General features: G+C 35.7%; 2 protein-coding genes and 1 pseudogene across 3 annotated transcripts; all 3 read right to left on the bottom strand.

Moving 5' to 3' along the window:
- Positions 1-94: 94 nt before the first annotated feature.
- On the bottom strand, positions 95-2,915 carry LOC111286392 (F-box/kelch-repeat protein At5g42350-like). Its single transcript, XM_022876707.2, has 2 exons — positions 2,676-2,915; positions 95-2,174 (listed from the first exon to the last, which is right to left on the bottom strand). The coding sequence occupies exon 2, from the start codon at positions 2,088-2,090 to the stop codon at positions 348-350; it is 1,743 nt and encodes a 580-aa protein (XP_022732442.2). The 5' UTR covers positions 2,091-2,174; positions 2,676-2,915; the 3' UTR covers positions 95-347.
- A 2,626-nt stretch (positions 2,916-5,541) lies between these two features.
- Positions 5,542-10,272, bottom strand: LOC111283960 (putative protein phosphatase 2C 27). Of its 2 annotated transcripts, XM_022872931.2 has the most exons (5): positions 9,195-10,272; positions 8,590-9,085; positions 7,828-8,022; positions 7,033-7,238; positions 5,542-6,437 (listed from the first exon to the last, which is right to left on the bottom strand). In XM_022872931.2, the coding sequence occupies exons 2-5, from the start codon at positions 8,704-8,706 to the stop codon at positions 5,882-5,884; spliced, it is 1,074 nt and encodes a 357-aa protein (XP_022728666.1). In that variant the 5' UTR covers positions 8,707-9,085; positions 9,195-10,272; the 3' UTR covers positions 5,542-5,881. The 2 variants fall into 2 exon arrangements, with proteins under 2 accessions (XP_022728666.1, XP_089614132.1); XM_089758006.1 differs by having other exon boundaries at positions 8,590-9,703.
- A 1,364-nt stretch (positions 10,273-11,636) lies between these two features.
- Positions 11,637-13,539, bottom strand: LOC111300431 (glucan endo-1,3-beta-glucosidase 12-like; annotated as a pseudogene).
- Positions 13,540-16,144: the final 2,605 nt, after the last annotated feature.

The raw sequence follows: 16,144 nt of genomic DNA, 5'->3' as shown, positions 1-16,144 counted from the left end.
CCGGAAATGATCGCCGCAACTTGATCAAAGCAAACAAAAAAAACCAACAAAATGAATGAAATGATTAAGCCAGAAATTTATCACAGATGCCACAAAAACAAGACCGAAAAGACAAAATCAATTTATGAACAATGGTGAAGAAATTACAATGAAGCCTACAAGTGACCATACCTTTGCTGACTAAATAAAAACTAGATACCAAACCGGAGGAAGTCGTCATTGTACATGTTGTGGAAATTCAAAGAAATAAATATGAAATTCATAGGTTGAAATGCACGTGCAAAATCCCCCAATGATCAATAATGTTCTAAAATTTTCTGATTAAATTATAGTGCATTGCAAAGTCGTTATAAATGTAGCACCGCCATTCTCTTAGTCATGCAAGAAGAAGCATCTAATTCATGAGCCATGTGATTCCTAGAAATATGGTTCCAATTCATCTCCATATCAGACGCATCACACACGGTGAAGAAATCCAACACCTGACCAAATATTTTGAACATTTCAACCCCAAATACTAGGTTCCTGTCAGCAACAAAAGCTGGGTTCCAGTCCATTGGAGCATCGGGGTGCACAGAGACCTCAGTCCATGTAAGATACATGAGATCTAGCTCCCACAATTTTCTCACGGCCTTGTTTCTCCTACCAATTTGCCCATCTCCCTCACACCAAGAGACAGAAAGCATAAACAAGCGACCATTACAAGAAACGAGTTTTGGGTAGTACTCATGAACACAGGGAGGAAATGTAGAGGTTTGGATTCCAATCCAGAAGCCTCTTTCTATGTCATAACCCGCTAACTTATCATTCTCAGAGCAAACATAAAACAGTCCATTACAAACAACCCCAGCACAAACGACGCCAAAATCTATAGGTAGCTTCTGGATTTCAGTCCATTTATTTGATAGAGAATCATAGATTTCACCAGAATCCAATGGCTCATCCCAACATCCAAGACCTCCTACGGCAATCAACACAAATTTTTTACAACCTTTTATATTTGATTGTTCACTTCTTTGTCTCATAAACTTGTATGATTTTCTATTGGGTAACAATGAAGGCTCATTTTCATCAAAAGCATTTCTGTACTGACATCTGAGTGAAAGCCTGTGAGGATCCTCATAAACATCTGACACCCCACCAACTCGTGATCTGGGAAACCGCCTATCATGTCGATTCTGATGGCTTTGAATGATCAAGAAATCTGAACTGACCTCAGATATTCCTAAAATAGGCATTGATCTAGCATACCTCATAGATGAAACTTTACGCCAAGATTTGGTGAGAGGGCTAAAGACCAATACACCTTTGTGAGTCTTGAATGAGCTCCTATCCATCCTCCCAAAGTTGGTTAGGCTTGAACAACCTCCAACAATATAAACATCATCCTGTATACTTGCAACTGAGAACATGAACCTTCCTCTGAGGATACCAGCACCAATCCTATGCCATTGATCCTGAGATACATCGAGTGCATGTATCTCCCCAGAGCAATAGCCATCTTTAACTGCACCAAAGAGAAACAACCATGGGTTCTGATATGAACCTTCTCGTCTCATCCGCAAAAATCGAGGAGTTGTAGTTAAGTGTCTCCATTTCTTGCAGACTAGGCGGGCATTCATAAGACTGGTCAGTGGTAGTCTCACCAAGCACATCTCTAGAATGTCATCTGGAAGAAAGATATGCATCCTGCTGTTTCGTACAGATTCCTCAAGTTCTAACTCTTTTCTATTGTTTTTCTTCCAAAACTTCTCCTTCATCCCATATGAAAAGCAATCAAAATTATTGTCCTCAGTACCACAAATTGGTTTGTACACCTTTCCTTCTTCATTGGCACTTGACCTTCTCCTGCTACTTGGATCACCAAATTCCTCACTCGTGTCAGCACCAACTTTGCAACCACCACCTCTGCCATATAGAGTAAGACACTTCAAGGCAACCCCTCTCACCTTATCCTCTTCCTCCGCTTCACCTCTATAGTTTTTTTTCTTCAACTTCTGGCTAACACTCCTCACAAGCCGTTTTGACACAGTCAGAGCCTCAAAATCCTGACGAAGTGACTCTTCCCCACTCACACTCTCAGCGAACATTATGGTCTTCGCCTCAGGGCATGCAAAGGAGCACACCCATTTCTATCTTGCTAGCTGCATTTTGGTTAATTACACTCTTGTCATCTACAAGAAAAAAAGATGATGACATTGCAGCCAAGAATGGAAGAAAAAACAAAGGGGGGGGGGGGGGATAAACATGAAGCTACGAAATAGCAATTCCGAAACAAGACAGAGTGAAACCCTTGCCTGTCTAGTACTGAGAGTAAACAAGTTAATCAGAGAAGAAAGAGTCAAAGCAGACGAATATCCAAATGACTAGAGCAAAGACGAGAGACTTGATTTGAATCACGGGAACTTTTAAACAGAAATAGAAAAGAAGGCAAAGACATATGAAAGCAATAAATTACGGTAGAATTCAGCTAAAAGGAAGGATAAATTGTGGTTCACAGATCAATGGACTCCATCTTCTAATAAGAAGATTCATAGGATCCTAATGAGTTGGGCAGAATTTGTTGCCCTTTTCATTTAAATGTAAATTACTTACTAGTACTAATTTAGTTAACAAAGAATGATTAATTAGCTACAATAACGGTATTAAAAATGAAAACAAGGGAAGGGACTTACATTGCAGGAATGAAAGATCACAAGTGCAATCAAGAAAAGCGAAATAATTAAACACCAAGGGATGGATGGATGGATGGATGGATGATCAGCATTAGCATTGAATCCAGAGAAACTGAATCCACAAAAAAAAAAAAAAATGATGGTTTGGTATGGGCACAATTGGTAAAGCGACCCGATTTCAAAAAACAAAAAAATTGGTAAAGCGACTCTGCACTGATTGAAAAAGCGACCCTTCGCTTTCCCATTCTCTGCCTCTCCTTTATTATATTAATTATTCTTCTTACAGTTACGTCAACGTTTATCGCGCAACGGCTGTGAGGTTATTCAGGGTAACAGCCACTCATCCTTCCGTTTCTTCATTTATAATATAAATATATATATATATATATATATTTCTAATCTTAAAACCAATATAAAAAACCGCTTAATCTCGGTTTGGTTCGGTACTTTAATTAGAGCACGTTTAATGCAGGTGGGTGAGGGTGAGTGACAAAGCGAAAAGCTGGGTGTGAGACTAGCGGTCAATTATCTATGGTGGTTAGATTCGTGGACCCAACCCAAGTGTCTGTCTTGGTTTTATTTTTTTGGTGAATCAATAATCATCATAAAATTAAAATTGAGTCCTGACAGGATTTTTACTGTAGCAATTGCTTTGAATGCTATATTTCAATCATATTATTTTTAATTTAAGAAATCCCACAACAACAAACTTATGCTGCAAAATTTGAGATAATGAACATTTTAACAGAAGCAGCAGTTGACATTTTATGGCATTCCCATTTTTGTTGTTTGGATATTTACCGAAAGGCTCAGCTCTGTCGTTTGAGATTTGTACTTTTTACACCCACTAACATCTGAAATGATCGTTTTTTGCTATATTCCTTGTGAGTAATGAGTTTCAAAAGGGATTTTTTTTTTTATGGTTGGCACGAATTCGTTGCCACTTAGACCTTCCTGATCGTTGATCGTAATTGCATAAGTATGGCATCTGACGCTGGAATTAATGCTTACTCTTCATCAATGGCTAAGTGATAACTTTTCTAAAAATTTTATCTTTTGTTTAATCAGGACAAGCAAGCTTAGAGCTGTTCAACTTTTGCATGGGCTTTGCGAAAAGATGCAAGATTACACTCTTGAAAAGGTAGCTCTTACTTGGACTCTATTTCTTCCTTACATTTTTCCACTTACGTTTGGAGAACACATCTTTACAAATACACATGCTGTTCTGTTTTCATTGAAATTTGCTAGGATATTTATCAGAATATGTTTTAGAAACTGTGCCATAAAAAAATTATTATATTGTAGCAACAGATACTGAACTTGTGGCAGCATTGACAAAATACGCAAATTTATAGTTTCACTCTTGTGTTTATATGTAAATTGTCCATATTCTCCGGCAACTGTTTTACGGTTGATTGTTTCGTTTTGACATAGCTTATCTAGACATGCAGGTGCATGTTCATGTCCCTTTCCACTTTGCAGATAGATTCATCGCCACGAGAGTGGATTAAAGTGGATAACTGGGACATCCTCACTATTGGTATGGATTCTTTTTTCTGTAATGGTAGCATAAATAATCTAATTGTGGTTGTTGCATCCTAAAGATTGCTGGTGAAGGCTTTGATCAATCATGACCAGTAATAGAAACTGAAATCATATCTTTCACTGCAAATGGTGATTGGTCCCGAAATCAGATTTTGGGCACTAAAATTCATGAACTTGATCTTTGATTCATACATTTGCACACATTGTTAATATAAACGAGGAATAAAGTGCGCATGTATATACCTTCTCTCTCTGTATATTACTCTTTCCTTCCTTCCGCTCCACTTCCACACCTTCCCTTTCAGGCATGGAAGCTTAAATTGTTCTTGTTGGATTTGATATCCGGTAGAAAAAGACAAACTAGAGTGCTATTATCTTATAGTTTGGAAGTTGCTCAAAACAATAATAGCACTATAACAATACGGCGGTCTCATACCAAGGACATATTCCCATTTTAAACTCGAATTACTGCCTCTGTCAGTGTTAGAGATGAGTCGGAAATCTTATATTGCTTGTATATTAGAATTAGGGATGAGTCGGAAATCTTATATTTATTGTATATTAGAATTATTCATGGGATATAAGAGTTCACATCATTTTTTTTTTGTGAGATGTTTTTGTGGAACAAAATCATGAGGTCAAAAAAATTAAAGCGGATAATATCTTAAGTGTGTGAACTATAATAGTTAAGTTGATCTGTGACGTCTGATGAATCAATGCTTAGGTCTTGGAATCGCGTGGGCCTAAACGTTAAATTTTGACTTGTGACAAGTGGTATCAAAGCCAGCTCTGAGAGTATTAGAGATATGACATTGAAGACAGTGGGCTTTCTTTAGAGTGAAAAAGATATCACTATCCTAAAAAAAAGTCATGAATCTCATATCTATTGTATACTAAAATTGATTATGAAATATAAGAATTCTCACATAGGCTGTATACTAAAATTGATTATGAGATATAAAGGTTCACGTCATCTTTTTCTTGTGAGGTCTCTTTCGTGGAACAAAATTAAGTTGATCGAAGCGAATAATATTTCATAAGAGTGTAAACCCTGAAACCAAAAGAACCGAAACAGACAATATTTTACAAAAATGTGAACCTTTGACAATTAAATTGATCTGAGACACCAAATAAGTCTATACCAGAGTCTTAGAACTACACGAACTTGAAAATTGAATCTCGTTCTATGACACCTGCATCAATGCACTAGCAGCGTTTTCATGAACGCTATGTCTTTGACAAATCAGATTTGCATGTGGCTAGTTGATATGGAAAAACGTCATAACAATGGGCGGGGTACCCATACAACAAGAACCAATAATGTAACCAATGGTCAACGATAGCAATTATTTGATTTAGTGAAAGAGGGCTGGAACATATCTCTCAAGATTCAGTTTATTTACAGAGTAAGCAGATGAAGAAGAAAGAAAAACGGTTTGAACAATGAGTCCTGCCAATCTGTACAACATGAGTTATCTCAGATGTACAGGATTTAAAAACTCAAAAAGAATCATATTCTACATGATAAGGATGTCCCTGAATGAGGATGAATGTCAGCCATGGTGAAGGGGACAGCTGCAGCTACTTGGGGGAAAAATGCCACGACTATTTCACCCTCCAATGTGGTTTACGCACAACCTCTTTCAACTATCCCTGTTTCATCAGTTACAGTCCAGCACACCCTTCAGTAAATTCAGCCCTTCTGCTGATATGCTCCTCCGAACACGGGATTGTGGTATTTCTATTCGAGGGGGAGGATCAGCAGAAAAACAAACCACAACTACTGTTAAATTATCACAAGTGTTGCGCTTCAGTGCCTCCCTGACAAGCTCTCTTGAACATCTTTCAGGATCATTATGAAGCATCAGCTCTTTCCTTGCCATAGTCACAGCACACTGACTGCTCATAACATCCCACAACCCATCACATCCCATTATTAAGAATTCATCTTCCTCACTCAGGTCTGTCTCCTGCAGCTCCGGCTCTGCACTTAAAGGACAGGCAGATCCTTTTAGCCCCTTCATATGCCAGTCTCCAAGTGCACGTGCCACAGATAATTGACCATTGAGGTAGCCATCGTAAATGACTCCGCCAAGTTTCTCAATTCTTAGTCTTTCAGATGTGCAATTAGGTTTGTGGTCCCTGGACATTTCAATTGCTCTACCTCGCCTTCCCAGCACAGCTCGACAATCCCCAGCATTTGCAATTATCAAGGTCCTATAAAGAGAAAGTTGATGTTAGAGTCTTGGAGGCAGCCAAATCCTGACTTTCAGAATGCAGAATACTCAAGACTACTAGCAGACCTCGAGTTCAGGTTTGACTGATGCATAATGTTAAACACAACAGTGGGTTAGCATTTCCCAATGATGTCAGAAATAAATATTTTATTTCTCCTGTACCTCTAACTTGCTTTTGCTAAGCAATTAAAATTCATTATAAACTTATTTTCCACTTAACCTCAAATAATGAACCCCATATTAAGTTTCTAAGATAAAAAGGATCCCCATTCAATTCAACAATGTATGCAAGTTTCAACATACTTGAACTTCTTCTGCAGAATTCTTGCAATGTTAAACTCTTCAAATCTTAGCCTTTTGTCCCTGCTTCTTCTATATTTTCTTTACAACCAAATTTGTAAAACGAATTGATGAATGATGGCTTGTTTCAATGCAGTACCTTTTTTATGTCAATGACTCAATGCACAGGATGTTAGGCATCTGAAACCCAAATAATGGCCAGCCAAGCTAGAAGAGGATTTATGGAAACAATGTCAAAAAGGAACATTGCTAGTTCAGATCTGTGGTTCACTTACCTTCCAAAAATAAGTGCAGTTAATGCAGTGGTGCCGGAGGATGTATCAAGAGAACTAGCATCTGCAAATGCATAATCAGCTTTCAGAAAAGCACTCTTGATTGCCTTTTCCACACAAATTGGAAAATGGGAGTCTTCAATGATGAATTTAAGGATATTCTTCCTAATAAATATAGCTGCATCTGTTCCTCCGTGACCGTCAAAAACCTGTCCACGTTTAGCAAGAATGAATTCACCAGTATGGCCAACAATGTTTCCTAAACTACCTTCCATGGTAATTGTACATAGAATAAAACTATCGTGAGTTGATTCCTTAAACTTAACAATGAAGTGCGAGTTATAAAGAGGCAGCAGATCAAAGCAAAAAGATATTATAAAGTAATATTCATCTATCAACAAAGGATTGAGTAAATGTGCAAAAAACGTGTGAGATTGCTACTGTAGTATCAGGCTGCAGTTTACAATGTCAAAGACAATGATGCACCTAATTCCTACATCTTTTTTTTTTTTTTTTTGAACTGGACAAAATCTCCAGGCTCCATTTTCTTGAATTGTATCATGTTTGAAGCACCGCCAAACTTTCTATATTAAATGATATAGGCAGAAGCTAAAGCTATATCAATGAGGACACATGTAATTCAACAACATGTCAGACAGTCTGAAGGCAGTGCATAAATGAAATACCACACAAATTAGACAAAGTTTCCCATTTTAAACGAGAATCAGATGGTTCACCAAAAGATGACTTATTAACCACCCTGGTGAGGTCATATATGGTAGATTCAAACATGCATACCCCGTAGAAAGCTCCTGGAGAAGGAAACTCTGCAGTTGCCCCCAGATGTCCAATAAGATCATCTATGCAAGTGTGTTCATCCTCCATATACTGTTTGGGTCCTATTTCAGCACAGCTTCCTGATCGCAACACGGGCAAAAACTCGGTTTTTTCAACAGAAGATGACTTGTGGACTACAATACTAACATCCAATTCCTAAAGAAGAAAAAAGAAGTGTGTGAGAAACGGAAATGAAAGATTATATGGAATCTTGTAGCTACTTAGATTAAACTAGTGACAGGAAACTCCTAAATATGATTTATCTTCTGTCACTTATTATGCACGAGAACATCAAATGAAAACAACGTAAAATCTTGCTCAAGTAGATGATTTTTAACAAAATATAAAGAGTTTTAAAATTTCTCCAATTGATAATCCTTATTTTCTACTAAAATCTAGATCAAATTGGAGGAAGTGGCAAAAGTTTAAGCAGAACAAATGCAGGTCTACAAGGCCTTAGATATGCATCTTCAGGATGAAATCATTTATTCCCAAAAGTGTCAGCAGGTTTTTATGAGCAAAACAAACCTAGATCATATGAGCAAAACAAACCTAGATCATCAGGATCCAAATGGAGTTCAATTATTTGTGAATTTTCCAAGTAACTTTAAACTAATTAATAAGCCATATGATAAATGTTCAGATTTTATAAAAGGCTCTTAAAGCTCAGGCTTCTACAAATCCATAATGATCGAAAGGGTGATAAAGAAAGACAAAACATACCAAATTAGCCTCAGCAATCAGCCTCGCTGAACTCACACAATGGCGCATAACTGAGAGGTGGCGCGGAGGTTTACCAAGATTCACTTGTTTCACGATATCCAAATTTTCATTTTCCATGTCAGATACATTATCCTTACTAAAACCACCTTCTATGATTGCAAATGGAGGTGAAAAATCCTTTCCCAACCATAAAAAAAAGACCTTGGAGAACCCTTTCAAGTTATTAAAAAAAAAAAAGAAACCCTTTCTTTAAAATTTTTGGAGCAACTACTCAAAAGGTTCCAAAACAACCAAATCCTACAGCAACTTCTCAGAAATGTTCCCAACAAAATAGCCCAACTTAATTTTCTTCAGACAAAAACAAAGTCCACGGATAAAAATAACTAATAAAAATCACCCAAGCGATCAAATAAGTTGACGAAATTCCAAGGAATCTTATATTTTGCGCATCAGATTTACTTGACAACAATTCAGAAAACCAATTCGTTGAGGAAAGCTGCAATAATTTTAAAATATGGAATCAGAGTCAACTCCTAGATCAAACTACCCTTAGCCAGATAGTCATCAAAATCCAAACTTTATATGATGACTAAGCCCTCAATTACCTTTGATCAAGCTATCCAGCAAACCATCAAAAAATTGGATTTTATAATAACTTGAAGCAGTCGCCAAAATTTCTCCAAAAAGAACCCCTGATCATAACTCCAAATATTCCCACCAAATCGATGAAAGCAACAACATCAGAATATTCATTCAAGGTAAAAAAAAAAAGGCAGACGATTACCCCAATAAAAGGAAAGAAACAACAAAGCTCCAACGATTGGAGGAAAGCTCTGAAGAAAAGCAGAGAACCTCTCACAAAGGGTGAATATTATGATTCTTTGTGCTTTGCCTTTTCTCTTTCGTTCCCCTTTTTTCTTTTTTTTTTTTAGTATTTTCTCGTAAGGTGACCCAATAGAAAGAAAACCCCCAAACAGAGAGACGCAAAAGGTGTTGAAAAGAGAGAATTGGACCAAGAAAATGGAAGTATGCTGGTTGCTATGTGGTTGGCCACCGGCGATTCCAGGTAAACCCGTGGTTCTACTAAGCTGTCGCGGGTCGAGGATGCCGTTTAGCCACATGGCTTTCAATGATTGGTGGGATCTCTTTGTTGACCAGATGGTGTTTGTTTTGTTAGTTGGCGCCAGAGCTTCCCAGCCGTTGGATCTCTGTGCTGCCCTTTTTAACGCTTTAAGAGATGAGAGGTTAGGTTTGTTAACGTCCGTTAACGGAGCCTCGGATTCCCGGGGGGGACGTGGCAGGCATTTATTGAAAGGAAGTTAGTATTTCGGCTAAGATAGAAGTAGGACTAGAACAGTCGCTTTAAATAAATAAACAAATAATAATAATAATAAGAAGAAGAAATAGAGGATGAGTGATGAGGCGGCGATTGAGAAGCGATGCCAACCATTATGTCATCCCTGGAACCGCCTGTCATCACCGTTGTATTTGTAGTAGTATAATTGACCATCATCGTGTATCCTATGGTGATATTGGATGTTGGATGTTGGATGATGGATGATCTTGATTCTTGGAGGCTGCTGGATTTTCTATTTAAGGGGGGAAAAAAAAAGAAGGAATGAATCAATGGAGGATACCCTTTGAAGCTAGCATGCACTCGACTTGACTGGTCATTGGAATCTTCCAACAGGCCTTGCTTTTGATGATTAAGTAGTATTTATTATTATTATTATTATTATTATTATTATTATATGATTAGCCGAGTTAATAAATGTGACGTCTATCGTGTGTCACAAGCAGCAAAAGCATACGTACGTCTATTTGCTCGTTGATTGATAAATATGTCTATTTAGTTACTATAATAATAATAATAATAATAATAATAATAATAGTTTTTATTTGAAATGGATTTATATATTGTTAATCATATATAGTATAATATAATAGCATTAAGAAAAGAAGAAGAAAGAAAATGGACTGACTGTTTTGGATCTAGTTGAAGTGGGCCTTAAACAAAAAGAAAATAGAAATGCACTGGGCCTAAATGATGGTTACAATAAACGAGGACAACAACTCAACTCCACTCTTATCCGTGTAGCCAATTGGGCCAAAGAAAAGGTCAGACTAAATCCTAGTAAAGTATTACTTTCGGCTTCTGTCTCATATATAGAGGCGGCGGTCGATACATCCTGTACTGCTCAAGTTGATGGTTCTTGCCACAAACAGATAACAAAAAGGAGCTCAAGATGACTGCCAAATTATAGGCTGCATGGACTGAGGCAGATTGCAGGAGATGCTATCCTTTCAGTTGTGTCCTGGGATATGAAATAATTTGCAACTTGTTTGCTATCATTGCAGGTTTATAAGCTTCTCAACTCTATTTTTTGCCACAGAAAGTCAAATTCCCACTATTATAAAATATATATATATATATGATAAATTTGATTAAGCTGACTACTTTATTCCTTCTGCAGTAGAGAATACTATATATGAGCATTGAGCACCCTTGGCAGGCTAGTGCTAATTAAGTATACGGCTTTACTCGAGTTACACTGCATGTCTGACATCAATCCTCACAATGCAGCAGTTATCTTCTCCAATTAAAGTAATTGAAAGCTTGATAGCAAGTTATGAGCCTTTTGGATGTCAAGTAGGTTCTCTTGCTGAACTGAAAGTTATCTAAAGTGAGGAACTCTACATATCTAGAGCTTCTAGGATTTAATAGCCTAGCTAAGATTCCCGCCCCCTAGAAAGAGGAAGAGCTTTTTCAAGTGGGAAAAGCCTTTAATTGCGGACGCATATTTAACCACGTGCCAATGCCTGCCTTGTTCCATTAAAAGACCCTTTTGCAATGCAAACAAATCGACCAAATATTCAATGACCTTAGGACATTCGACCAATTTTGTTTTTTCGGAGGTCACCAAACCAAAACTCGTTTCATTTCATAGATAATATTGAACTTATAATCTCACATTGCTTGAATTTCAAATCAATAATACTAACAGCAAGCAACCACATTTAGCCTTTGTCATCCATTCCTCTGTGAATCACTGATGAGGATACCGGCATGTTCCATAATCTGATCAAGAAAGCGAAGCAGATTAAAGAAGAGAAAAAAGAAAGAAAGAAAGATAGAATTAATTTAGAGAAACTAATTAAAACGGCCTGAAATTATCACGCTAAGTCAATAGGAAAAAAGAAATATTATCTGAAAAAGTGTTGCTCTCTTTCTCTGAATTCTTACTTGGATCACTGAAGCTGACAATCCCGGTACCCTTCAAATCACAGTTCCAATAATTCCTCCCGCTCATCTGATGGTAAGCATTCATGGCAAAAGATGCATGAGCATGAAGCTTGTCGGGATCAAAACAATTTCCACTTTCATAAACTTCCCTGCAGTCCACTCCTCCAGGGCCGCAGCAAAATTCCAACACAGCTTGAAGCACTTTCCCATCTGCATGTGGCTTAGCGACGCACCAAACTGACGGACCCCTTGCTCCACTTGTTGACATCTTCTCAAATGTGCCCCCACTGCTGCAGAATTGGCAGCTCAAGTGCACATCGTACACCTTAGACCCATCCCAATTTAAAATGCCGAAATTCTTCTCACTGCCCCACCGCCCCCTTGTTTCTTGTTCTCAATAAACAAAGCAAACACAAGTATCTCTATGGTATCCTTAGGCTTCATGGGCGTCCCTTCATTAGACTGCGCACGTTCAATCAACCTGGTATTATAAGTCTTTGCATTATCCGGAGTAGCTGCTTTTCTCCGGGATCTCCTTTCGACGGCCACGCTGATTCTGACACTCTAATCTCTATCGACAGATTACCAAAGCCAACAGCATCGATAGCTGACCTAATAGCATCAATCTGCGCATCCAGCATATTATGATAGAGGTAACCCTTAGGGTCATGGACCCTAGTCTAGTTCCATAGCAATGCATACTCTAAATCAACTGTGCTGGGGTTATCCCTATATGCAAAATAAGGATAAGCATTGACCATGAAAGGTGCACCGTTATCAGCCAAAAACCCAACTATAGAGCTCGTGGTGGGGAGAAGCTTGGTAGCAAAGGTTGAAGCTGAGGGTGGAAATGAGGAAGCAAGAACCGCCATACTATGTGGGGTGGTGACCTTGATCTTACGGTCTAGACCACGTTTTAATAATACAGCATGTAAGTTCTGCATGGCTTGCACCAGTGCATCAGAGTCTAGATGGTCATCTGTGGTTATAAACTCATTGCCTGCACAAATAGCTACAATGGAAGTAGCTGGTATAAAGGGCACCACACGAGTAGCGAATCGCTCATCGGTTGCGGCCACGTCCCTGCTTATGTTTGCTACGTGGTAGTTTTCAACAGCAACAATAAGGTCTATACCGGTGTTAGAAAAGGCTTCAAGGATTTCAGGGTTGGTGTCATTGATTTAAACTTTATCTATGACTGTGGATTGGAGGAGCTGGGCAACTTTCTTTGGGGAAGGGACATTGTTCCCTAGAGTACCATAGTTAATGCCAACGCTAGAAACGTAAGATAATGGGCTGAGAAGGAGGAGGAGGGAGAGTGGCAGGACATGACCGAGGTAGGGAGCAGCCATTATTCGTGGTTCAAGGATCAAGGGAATGTGTTGAGTGACTGCATGATTTTGTTGCTAGCTAATGTAGTGAAGATATGTAGGTTTACTCGCATGAAATGCCACTGGTTTTCAAAAGAATTACTCACATTATTAGTACTAGTATCGTGTGCAATTACTAATTATACATTAATTATACAATAGCTGGAGCAGGTTGCAATTTCATTCCCTTCATCAAATCATGCCCCCCTCCACAGAAATTTGGACCACATGATCAGATATGCGGGGACAGAATATCAGGCAAATTTCAAACGAGAAACAGTGCATTCTACTTTTCTTAGTCAAATTATATATTATCACTACTGATGTTGGTGGATCCCAATTCTAGTTGATGGCTGATACGGGCTCGGTACAGGGATAGGAGCATGGCTTCTTCGTTGGGATCCAACTATATCCAGGATGGGAAGCAATGTGTTTCCAGGTATGAAACGCGTCTCAAGATGAAATTAGAGTTTTCTAGCGTGCAGAAAATAAATACAAAAGAAGAAAAGGGAGGAGTTGATCTAAAAAGCCCTCGATCTGTCTAAAGTCTGAAGCTACTTCAACCGTTGAACTCGTAATTTTATGCTTTCTTGCCTGCCATTCTTTAAAAAAGAGACTAAAGTCAGGAAAAAAAAGCCTGCAAGCGTTTATTTATCCCAACTGAAAATATGATCAATCAATTTTCTATACGTTGTAGTATTATGATAAGCAGAAAGTATAAAATTGCGGTTAACCCATGCAGTATATATATATATATATATATATATATATATATATATATATATAGATAGATAGATAGATACTGCTGCTTTATCATCACAGGCTGTGAATCTATACAACTTGACTTTAAAACTCCTTAAAATATAAAACTGGTTCACCTGTTTCTATGCCAAATGGGCAACCCAGCTTCTTACCAATTATTAGTAGTGCTAGACAGACTGCTCTGACTTTATCATCACAGGGTGTGAATCTATACAACTTGACTTTAAAACTCCTTGCTAGTAGTATTTTTTAATTTTATTGCAAATATATATATATATATATTTTGCCATATATATATATATAAGCGTTTATATATATATATATATAGCAATTTAAGTCTCCCTGCACTGGACTTGCTCTCTTTTTCAACCCGATTCTTTTGCCATAACTTGCAGAAAAATCCATCATGCGTCGAATGTGATCCCGTAGTATTAGTAGTAGTAATTTTGAATTTGAACCTAAAGCAGGAGGGTTATCTAGGTCTGACTAGATCTCTGGACTTCTTAAATTAACTATTCAGATTTTCTAATTCCATGAAAGTGTTTTTTTTTCTTTATAATATCATATTAATGATAATAAATAATTTTTTTATACTATGATAATAATGATAAATACTAATAATTTAATTTTGATTTTGATATAATATAAGTAAAATTCGATAACTTTTGATATAATTTTGATTTTAATGACTTTTCATAAAATTTTGATAACTTTCGATACAATTTTGATAACTTTAATACAATTTTGACAACCATTAATAGAATTTTGGTAATTTTTGATAAAATTTTAGTAACATTTTGATATAATTTTAGTAATCTTTTAATAACTTATGATATATTTTTGATAATTATTGATAAAATTTATGTCATCATTTATTTAATAATGGATTCTTACATGAAAGTGCAAGTTCAATTTTAGGATAAGATAAATTTCTTTTTATACAATAACATTATTGTTTTATTCAAATTTATAATTTTTGTTCACTAAATTTTTTTAGTGAATAGGTTAATGATAGATTTATCCTCATCTCCCAAGATAAAATTTCTACTTCTATTTTTACTAGTAACCAAGATTTAATTCCTGATAACTTTAAGTATAAAAAAATTTATAAATGATTGATAATTAAGTTATCATTATTTTACTATTATGTTATCAGTGATTTACTATTAAACTATTAATGATATACTACTAAATTATCAATTATATACTTACTATTAAATTAGCATTTATTTACTACTAAGTTATGATTAATTTACTATTAAATTGTTGATAATTTACTACTAAGTTACTGATTATTTTTTATAAAGTTATAACTAATTTACTATTAATATATTGATTATTTACTACAAAATTATCAATAATTAACTAATTTGCTACTAATTATCTTCTATTTACAATTAAATTATTAGTAATTTACTACTAAGTTATCATTATCAATGATTTACTACTATTTATTATTGATTTACTACTTAGTTTTCAATTATTTACTACAAAATCATTATAGATTTATTATAAAATTGACATAATTCATTATACGTTATCATTAATTTATATTAAATTACCCATGATTTACTATCAAGTTATCATTTATTAACTATTAAGTTATTATGATTAACTACTACTAAGTTATATTGATTTACTTTCAAGTTTTCAATGATTAATTATAAAATTATCATTGATATATTATTAAGTTATTATGATTCAATACTAAATTTATCAATTAATTACTATTAAATTAAAACTGATTTACTATTAAGTTATCACTAATTTACTATTAAATTATCATTGATTTCTTATTAAGTTATCAATTATTAACTAATAAGTTGTCACTTTTTTTTTTATTAACCTACTATTGATTTATTATTATGTTGTTATGTATTTATAACTATGAAAAATAAATTTAAAAGCCAACTACTAATATACGAGATAATTTTTTTTATACAATAAAATTATTATTTTATTTAAATTTATAATTTTTTCACTAATTTTTATTGAATAAATTTATGGTAAATTTATCCTAATTCCTAAAATAAAAGTTTTGACTTCATTTTTGCTAGTACCTAGAATTCAATACCCCTGGCAACTTTAAGTATAATAAAAGTTATCAATGGGTGACAATTAAGTTATTAGCTATCTACTACTAAGCTATTAATGATGTATTATTAATTTATGAATAATT

The sequence above is a fragment of the Durio zibethinus genome, chromosome 3, assembly GCF_047325235.1.
Source record: "Durio zibethinus cultivar Kanyao isolate XHJ-2024 chromosome 3, ASM4732523v1, whole genome shotgun sequence".
Lineage (NCBI taxonomy): Eukaryota > Viridiplantae > Streptophyta > Magnoliopsida > Malvales > Malvaceae > Durio > Durio zibethinus.
The sequence above is the reverse complement of the archived record's forward strand: the minus strand, read 5'-3'. Positions and strand labels throughout refer to the sequence as shown.